The 10,439-nt window shown below is 31.5% G+C and overlaps 2 protein-coding genes across 2 annotated transcripts; both read right to left on the reverse strand.

Annotated features, from left to right (window-relative positions):
* Window positions 1-2,805: 2,805 nt before the first annotated feature.
* Window positions 2,806-3,929, reverse strand: LOC101212230 (peroxidase 2-like; the record flags this gene model as incomplete). The annotated part of the gene is given in 3 exon segments (NM_001308881.1): window positions 2,806-3,491; window positions 3,590-3,778; window positions 3,853-3,929. Coding segments are annotated over 3 exon segments (866 nt in total), but the record flags the coding sequence as incomplete, so codon positions are not given.
* A 2,602-nt stretch (window positions 3,930-6,531) lies between these two features.
* On the reverse strand, window positions 6,532-8,017 carry LOC101211989 (peroxidase 2-like). The gene is given in 3 exon segments (NM_001305682.1): window positions 6,532-7,230; window positions 7,473-7,664; window positions 7,780-8,017. Coding segments are annotated over 3 exon segments (990 nt in total). The 5' UTR covers window positions 7,987-8,017; the 3' UTR covers window positions 6,532-6,639.
* Window positions 8,018-10,439: the final 2,422 nt, after the last annotated feature.

Raw genomic sequence — 10,439 nt, forward strand, 5'->3', positions numbered from 1 at the left:
TAGGGTATGATGAAACATAGGAAAGTTAAAATAGCACAACACATCTTTGAAAATTATTATTCAACAATCTAATTAAGGATCATGACTGACTTTAATTAGTGTATATGATACTTACTATAAGTAGTTGAAGTGTAAACTACAATTCACCTAAGAAATTACTTAGTCAAAAGAGATGAGTTCCTTTACTTAGTTTTCAATGGGGAGTAATTAATTGTATGATAGATCATGACTAGAAAAATAATAATATTAATTAAACACCTTCCCCAAACTTTCACAACCTAGAGTTAGGTTAACTTTCAATTCATAAAATCCAACCCTATCCTAATCATTCAATTCCTTTCGAGAATCAAATTATTACAAAAAAAAATGAAATGGAATGTAACATAATTCAAAATTCACGTTTGAATTAAACGTCTTGATCAGTCTAAATTGTAATATTAAATTCATTATGTTTAGGTTAATCTTCACCTAAATCATAATCATATTCTTGTTTTCACCAAAATTCGACACCCATTCTAAAATAAGAAATTAAATGAATAGATTTTGAAAACTAAACAAATTTACACCTACTCTTCCCTTTTTTTTCTTCCTTGATGGCCAAGTTTCCTCTTTATCTTTTTTTCTTTCCCATTTTGGGATAAAATAATATTATCTATCTTTTAAAAGTTATTTATGTCAACTTTTTTTTTTCTATACATATACACATACACACGTGTGAGCCATACGTGTCCCTTTTATGTAGTGAAAATAAATGAAGTTGTGAAATTGATAAAATAGATTGGAGAAATATATATCAATTTATTTTCAAGTGTGCTAACTTCTACGTTGAATCTAAATCCAAAACCACTAATTTGTTTATTTATTTTCACATACATACGTTGCAATATTAGAGTTGAATTGGATATGTTTTATTATTATTATTTTAATTTGAAAAAAGATATGGTTAATTAATTATTAATTATTAACAATATCTATCTATTTCACATCTATTTTATATCATATTGGTCAAATGATGTATTTTAATAATTTTTTTTTAAAAAATAGAAGCTTTGGAAATAATGCTTTTTCTTTGAAAATATGAATGGCATTTAAAATTTAAAATTAGATAAGAAAATGCAAATGCCTAGTTATGGAAGTATAGAATATCTCTTTTGAGAAAAGAAAAGAAAATTACAATAATGTATTTTAAATCAAACAAAAGTTAAAATGTTTATGATGAAAATTACTAGTTAAAGGGTAAGAACCATAGTTTTGTTTCTTCTCCAATAATTACTTTTATCTTTAGATGCAACGTGTCAATGAGTCATTGGAGAAAAATCAATTTTGATCTCAAATTTGTACTTATCAAACCTTTCAATTTTATTAAATTTAGACTAATGTTGTAATTTTTACTTTAAACTTTAACAATCCATGAAATGGAGAAGTGAAACTTTGACTCGACCTTACTATATGTATATTAACCCTAACCTATTTATATGATGTGAAACTAATAATTTCTCTACGGAAAAACAAGTTTAAAGCTATTTATTTATGTAGACCAATCTTTTCTTTTTAGTAAAATTATTGATTTTATGAAAAATTATATTGTTCCTTTTTTTTCTCTCTTTATATATATATATATATATATATATATATATAATTAAAGTTGAATTAGCTTAAATTAAAAGGACATTTTTTTAAAATAGAAAAATAAATTAAAATATCTACAAGTTATAGCAAAATAATTTTAGATTATATCAATGATAGTCTTCTATCGCTATAACGTATGCATGACTATCACATATAGAATTTGAAAATTCTCTATTAAAATATTTACAAGCTATAACAAAATTTTAGTTTCTATAGACTATTAATATTTATTATCAATAGAATCTGTTTTTTTTAAAATTTATTATTTTTGACCATTTTTTAAAAAGTAAATCAATTAGGTTAAAATTACAACACTTATACAAGAAAATCGGCCTATTATTCTATTTTGTTAGTGTAAAATAAAAGTACAAAATAATTTGAACTACATCTCCGTTGGTCCTCAACATATATAAATACCGATCAAGATAATTCATTTTTCATAAATGTATATTGAATCATATATTTCAATACACTAGCTTCCTCGAATATTCGTTGTCCGTTTTTGTTAGTAAAACAACAAATTAGAGGTTTGTCCAAAGAAAATTATATATTTTTTTGGGTCCATACTCAAGTGATTAAATGACAAAAAGAACAAAAGGATAACAAACTTAGATATTTTCCACCCAATTAAATTTTCTACTGCCCATTTTAAAAAAATATTACTTAACTCCCAATTAATTACATATCACCAAGTTAGTTAATTAGTTAGAGGAAAACATAATGATTATTAACATTAACATTTTTGGTAATCACTAAATAATCTCCAATTTCATCAGTTGTTAGTTGTAACACAACTGAATAAATGTAGCTTTCAATAAATCAAACTTTACTTGGCTATTACCGAATCCACCTCTTTATTTTCTCCTCATCTCATCCAAAAGTAGATGTCTACTCTCATGTGGGTCATCCTAAGTTGGAAATTCTTAATTATATTTGGACACTCAACCCATCAATCATTTATTGTAGCGCAGGAAGAAATTCAGGGATGCACCAAATAAGTAGACAAATAATAAAAGGCTACTTGTACGATGCCATACTTTCTCTCCCTGTTCACACTATTAAGAATTAGATATTTTGATTACATTATGGAGAGAAGTTGAGGAGTGTAAGATCAGTGAGATTAATTAAGAAGACATGAAGAGTCGATGATGAGAAAGTAATGAGAATGAGTTGAGTGAGGTGATGTAGTGGAGCTAATTTATTATAGAAAGGAGATGGAAGTGGAAGAGAGAAACAAACAAACGTAAGAGGGAAGACAAAATTTACATAACATCATGCCCTGTTTCACTTCCCAAGTCATTAACCCTCCTGCAGTTTCTTCTAATTTCCCCTTGGCTTCCAGTTAATGGTTTAATGTTCCCCATCTTAATCATCGACAACCGAAATTGTCTAAAGAAAGTTTCTTGTTTCAACGCCATAAGTCTAACAATTTCAACTGTTTTAGCCCCTTGCGTTGAATGCAGAACTTGGTCACTCTGTAACAGCCCTTTATTGGCTCGAAGATTGGTGAAGTAATTCTTATCAAATTTATCAGGTGTTGTTGGATCGAAATTCACTCGTGTGTCTTGGCTTGTACAAGCGCTTAGAAGTTCTTGCCTGTAAGTTGGATCCAGCGTTGGATCTGGTTGCCCACTGCCACTGAAGTTGGACAAACGACCACTGAAGAACACGCATCTGGACCGACCAAACGTATGTGCCCCTGATAGAGCAACAAGGTCGGTTTCATTTAAACCAACGTCTGCAAATTTTTTTACGAGTGGGTCAAGATTTTCGAAGGGGCTTGGGAGGTTATCAGCCCCTGTTTTATTGGCTGTTCTGCTATCTCTTCTGCCGTATAGAACTCTCCAACTGGGTCCTCCTTGCTGATTCACCAAACACAGAAAAGAAAATCCCAAATATTAGTATACTTTTTTTTTATTGTTGATTTTGAAGATTGAAATGGGGGGGAACTGATGATTACCACGTCGACAGAGTCCTTAGAGGCTTGAGCTAGGATGTCGGCACAGGAGACAACGCCAGGGCATTCTATCTCGACGGCAGCTTTGATAGCGTCGATAATCTCGATTCCTTGGATTCCTAAGTTTCCAAGTCCGTTGAGCTCGGTCTCGAAGCCAGGAGGATCCTCTAGCAAAACAGACCCATCGCAGCCCTACAAAATGAACCCCATTGTAAAAACATATGGAATAGGAAAGGGAAGTAAATGAAGTAAGGAAGAATAGTTACTTGGACGAAACAATCGTGGAAATGGAAGCGAATGAGTTTAGCACCAGCACGAATATCAGTTTCGATAGCTCTTTTGACTTCACGGCGGACAATGTTAGGGAGACGAGGGCAAGTTTGGTCGTAGAAATTCTCAGTGAGTTGGGCATAAGAGGTTACAAAGAAAACACAAAGAAACGAAAGGAAGAAACTGAAGGAACCCATCTTGTTTGGTGATGAAACAACCACAAATGAAGCATCTTTTTATAGGGATATTGAATGAAGAATGGAAGAGGACTGATTCAAAACAGTGGATAGACGAAAGAGGATATTTTAGGGCAAGTGTCCATGATTCTTTTTAATTTAATTTAATTTCATAATTAAAACTAATGATCACATTATGGAAGAATCATGTTTCATAATTTTGTTGATTAAAACTAGTCGGAACCAATCCGACCCGACCCAACCCAAATGCTTGAATAAGGGTTATTAAGTTTGAAAACAGCTACTGAAAAGTAAGGTTTTTATTTGGCGTGTTTGGTAATATTTAGAATCTATTGAATGGAATATTGGAGTTGGAAATAATTGGAAAAGGAGTTGGAAATAATAATGAGCAGCCTAAGAGAATCTTGGATTGAAGTATTGAAATGAAGTAGAAGATGCTTTTGAGTGGAGAAAGAAGGCAAAGTTTGAATACCATATTGGAGTTGCACATAATAATATTAATTAAGGAAATGGTAACTTAGTTGTGTGGTTGAATATGTTATTGAAGGAATTTATTTATGGTATTAGGGGAAAATGGTTCCCCACGTGAGAGACTCTGCCAATTCAAACTCTCTATAAAGTAAGTCATATTCAATTAGATCACGTCTCACTTTTTTTACTTTTTATCCTTTACAAAATCAACTTTCCATCCAAAAATTACCCTAACAAAATTTCATATTAGTTTTTATCAAGTCACGTTAATAAAATCTAAAATTTTAAAACATATTATTTTGTTACTATTTTTGTTTAGTTAATAAAATCTAAAATTTTAAAACATATTATTTTGTTACTATTTTTGTTTATTTTATAATATTAATTGTAATTAATGGAATTTTACTATTTTTGATAGCTATTAAAATTGATCTTAAAATTGTGCATCATAAGTATTTTAGATCCCATTAATATTACTAATCATGAATATTTAGTAAAAAAACCAATAGTTAATATTATTAACCGTGAATTTTGAAGTGAATATTTAGTAAAAAATGGACATTACAAGACATCAAAACTCTAAAAACCAAATTAAAACAACTTAAAACTGAATGATAAAATTGTTAGATTAAAATCAAACTAAAAACTTAGATGCCTATTTTATTTTTTAATTATTAAATTAATTTATGCATCCATCCTCATTTTTCTTTGCCTTTTTCACATTTGTTTTAGAACTCTAAAGAGATTAACTTTTTTTAGTGAAAAAAATAAACTTGGAGTAAACTTAAGAAAAACGGTTGTTCAAAAAATATCTTGAATTATTTAGTCGGCACTCTGTGAACAACCAACCAAGTTGTAGGTTTCTTCAAAGTTTAAAGACATGCAATATATAACTAAATTCACTAATCGAATAACGTCATTTGTACCTAAAACAGTCTACCTAAGACAGTTGTACATTATTAGTTAAACAATGTATATATAGATCTATGCGTCGATCTCTCTACGGTACATTTCTTTATATTCTCTCAATTTTCATTAACCGTGTGGATATGGGATACAATGTTCACTTTGGAAAGGGGTCCTTAATGATTTTAGATAAATTATTTCCTCTGATTTGATTGACTTTACATGGCAGCTCATAGAAGGGAAAGAGTGTCGGTAAAATCATCCAAAAAAGTCTACCAAAAGCTATGCCTTTTTTTCTTTTAACTTTGAGAATAATGTACCTAAACCACTCTTAAATTATCATCCACAGAAATTTTAAATCTCATTCAAACTTTAAAACTTTTCAATTTTACAAAATGTGTTAGAGACATTAATAGGACTAATTGCAACAATTAATAAACTACAGGCATGATTAGTCAAATTAAAAAAGTTATGGATCAAACCCTGTAACTTAGGATAGTTTTGTCCAATAAAAATACTAAACAAGCTTGATCACTTGTTAGCTAGTTTGATAATAAATAAATGCAAGGGGGGCTGCTTTGCAGTGGGAATTGAAGAGGAGTCCAATTGTAAAACTTTGAACTCTGACCACCAAAACTATTTACCTCAATATTGAATGACCTACTTTGTTTTTGTTCAATAAAAAATTATTATTTATTAATTTCCATAAAAGGCTATTTTCAAAGTTATAGCCTTCTCTGAATTAAATAATAAATTTTAAAAATTATCTTAACGTGTCAATATTCAATTAATTAATTATATACCCAACAATCTCATCTAAAATTTATAGATGTGTGTCATTAATGATACTCATGAGAAAAGGGGGGGCTTACTCGTCGCTTTCATAATGAATAAACGCAAGGGGTGGGATGCTTTGTGGTGGGTAAGATTATTGGGGATGGGGCGGCTGCTAATACTTAAAAACTTTGAACTTTCAACGCCAACCCATTTTACCTCATATATTAAATCTCCTCATCTCTTGTTTGTTGTTATTGTTTTAGTTTACAATTTTCTCTAATTTACTGTAAATATTTTAAATAATGATATGCAGTAAAAGAGAATTCTATTATTTAGGTCAACGATATATATATCTTAACCGGTTGAACTAATACATCAACAAAGTAGTACAAGAGACAGCAAAAGTAGAAGGGATGAAGTGGGATAAAGTTATTACATAACGTCGTAGGCTCTGACTGGGTTGACCCTCTTACAGTCCAATCTAACTTCTGATGCAATGCCAGGGGGAGGCTTGAGGTTGCCCATTTTGATCATTGATTTCACAAATTGTTTAAAGAAGGCACGTTCGTTGGCAGCAAAAGTTCTGACAATGGCTGTGGTATCAGCTCTGGGAGTTGAGAAGAGCTCTTGGTCGCTTTGGAGAAGCCCTCTTAAGCTAATCAAATTGTTGTAATAGGTCTTGTCAAATCTAGTGGGTGTGACTGGGTCGAAATTTACTCGTGTTTGTTGAGTAGTACAAAGTCTTCGAAGCTGCTCCCTGTATATTGGGTCAAGCGTTGTGTCGGGTCTTCCTGTGCCGTTGAAGTTGATGAGGCGGTCACTGAAGAACATGCATCTTGATTTTCCAAACGTGTGGGCTCCTGATAGAGCCACGAGATCTGTAGAATCAAGCCCTTGATCTTTAAACTTGCCTTTAAGTCCCACTAGAGTTTCTGAGGGACCAGGTAAGTTTGAGGTTCCAGTTCTATTGGCTATTCTGCTGTCTTTTCTTCCCATTGGTACAACCCAAATTGGTCCTCCCGACTGCCAAAACACCATAAAAGTTAACATTATTACTTGCCGAAGATAACAAATCTCCATTTATCTTTACAAAAGTAGGCAGGGTTTTACTTTTGGTTTTAAAAAAAATGTTTTGTACCATTCAAAATAGTTGTCATCTTAGCTTATGTAGTGGGTATGAGATTTTAATTTCATCGCATTCTCCGCATCTCAATTGAGCTACTTATAGAAAGAATAGGAAACATAAATTTAATTAAAGTAATTACCAAGAAAACAGAGATTTGAGATGAAATGGCTAAGATATCAGCGCAAGAAACAACTCCTGGACAAGCACTCTCAACTGCTGCTTTGATGTTGTCCACAATGTCCATTCCTTGGATTCCACCATTTGGAGGTCCATTAAGTTCACTATCGATAACGCCCGGTACGTCTACCAATAGAATCGATCCATCACACCCCTACACAAAACCAAAAAAAATATTAAGAGTAGATTCATCCATCATGTTACAAAACATTTACTAGATATGTGTTTATGCAATACGAAAAAAAAAAGAAAATGAAATAAAATAATACATTGACAAAGCAATCATGAAAATGGAGGCGAATGAGCTTAGCAGCAGCTCGGTCATCAGTCTGTAGGGCTTGGGCAACCACGTTGAGAACAACGAAAGGCAGCTGAGGGCATGTGGTGGCGTAGAAGAAAGGAGAAAGCTGGGCTTGAGAGGGTGATAGCATCAAAGCCACCACCACAACAATGGCTGCCATTTTAGGTAAACCCATTTTTGATACTGCAAATGGGGTCTTCTCTGGTCTTTGCTTTGGGGATAAGAAACTTTGTGCAAACATATCTTCCTTTTATACACACCCCATCACCTTTAATTTTTAGTATACCAAACAACTTGGGATTCAATTAAACAATACAATAATCCAACTCTATCCCACAATTAAAATATGACTTTTCTTTTTCTCTCTTTTTGAAATTTGGTACTGCCTTGGGTTGGTTTTATACCATTATTGCTTGTCTTCTTGTGTGTGTGTATATATATTTTCAATGACCATTCTAGTAAATTTGCCTCCTTGTACGATTTTCTTTTTCTATCTTATTATGCACATGATGTATAGCAGTGTGCATGCATCAACGTACACATAGTTTAACGGGAAGATTATATTGTTTCTTTGTTTAATAAATGAAGTTGTTGGGGATTCAACTTTTAAAATACCCAAATTTTTTGTGAAGAGATGGCTACTGGATTTTTTGTGAGATTCCATATTTTTATAATTTATTTTATGGAATTGATCATCAAATATAAAATTACAAGATTATTGTGTTGTTGTAATTTTGTGACTATTAATAATAAATCCATGAATTGTCAAAAATCTTAAATGACAAGATTGGTAGTTTAAAAGTTATATTTATTAGACATTTTGGAAATAGAAATAAAAAATCTCTTAAAAGTAGAAAAAATTATGAATTCCAATTTTGAGGGCTGTTGGTATCAAAATTTCTAATTAAGTTCATTATTATATGGTTACTATCCATTTATAAGTTGAAGTTCTACTTAATTTTTTTAAAAAAATGTGAAACGTACTAAAAAGGTTTACTTTTAAAATTGAAGGACGATACATACTTATTGATTGATGAAGACTTCGAGAACTAAAAAAAATAGATTTTCTATTTTTTTTATATTTATATTATGTTTGTAACGATAATTCTTCATGCCTAAAGCTAAACTTGTTGGGTAAGGTTGGAAAGAAGAGAAAGAGAAAAAGAAATTACTACACTATAATAAGAAAAGAAACGAGGTATATATTATGATAATTACAAGTTTTTTACCAAATGACATTGCTACAAAAAGGATAAAGATGTTTAGTTGAATTTAGAGTTTGTTTAAATTGATGGGAGAAAAAATGTTTTTCAATTTAATTCCCTTTTATTTAAATATTCTTTGTAAAAGTTAATTAAAATGCACTTTGATGTTGTCACGATGTCTAGGCCTTGGATTCCATTGTTGGGAGGTGCGTTCAATTCACTGTCGATAACACCAGGTACGTCTTCCAATAGCACATATCCATCACACTCCTACATAAATTGACCCAACATCCAACGTATAAGTCTTGCTTTATACTTTCGTATAGGAAGAAGTGAGAAGATGTTTGGCTAAACAAAAAAAAAAAAAAGTATTTTTAAGTAGTTAGAAAAAATCAATTCAAATAGGTTTATGATGAGTACGTGCATTGGCAAAGCAGTCATGAAAGTGGAAACGAATGAACTTGGCAGCAGCTCGATCATCTGTTTGGAGAGCTTGATAGACTGTATTTAGAACAACAGCAGTCAGTTAAGGGCAAGTCGAGGCGTAGAATAAATTGTTAAGCTGAGCCAGAGAGGGAGCAAGCATCAAAGCTACCACAACAAAGGCCGTAAGTTTAGAGGAAGCCATTGCTAATGTTTTTGGGTTATTTGTGAGAGTAAGTTGTGGAGAAATGGAGAGGTGATGTTTGATTAATTTATACACAGCAGCCATGAGTTTGGGGCACATATAGTCGATTGATTCAAGGTCATTAACATTAAATTATTAACAAAATTGAGTATGATTATTTTCAACACATCAGGGTTTTCGTTTGGTATTTGGGCTACCTATATACAATATAAGTGCAATCTTATCATTAAAATTAATTGTATTTCTTACTTCAATTTGCAGTACTAGTTAGTTTAATAGCTCAAGTTTTAAGTGCATAAGCATGTTGATAGATAATCAAAGATCTTGCCGATTATAAATCTTGTTATGATTTCCATTATCCAATTCCTACAAATTTCGATCACTTGATCAAAATATGATTGACTTTTTTGTTTACATAATTCACATTAATGAACACGTTTTATACTATAATGCATCACCTGCCAAAAGAACTATATGGTAATTCAATTTGCATTTTCTCTCCTTTAAGTTTAAAAGAAATCATATACCAAACAAAATATATGATTTAAATATTTGTAAGAACGAGAGAGGAGACATTGGGAGGACAACTTTTTGGGCCCGTTTGCTCTTTCTACACAAGCCTATATATGATTTAAATACTGTCATTTGCACAAGCCAAGACTTTTTGCTCTTTCTATACTGTCCAAGATGGAACTATCAAAGATGCTTGGGAAGGCTACCATTTCGGACTGGGATATTTTTTCTAGAAGGCTGTTAAAAAGCTTGGAAAGGCAGCAATGGGATAGCCTGAAACAA

This window comes from Cucumis sativus, chromosome 4 (assembly GCF_000004075.3).
Source record: "Cucumis sativus cultivar 9930 chromosome 4, Cucumber_9930_V3, whole genome shotgun sequence".
Lineage (NCBI taxonomy): Eukaryota > Viridiplantae > Streptophyta > Magnoliopsida > Cucurbitales > Cucurbitaceae > Cucumis > Cucumis sativus.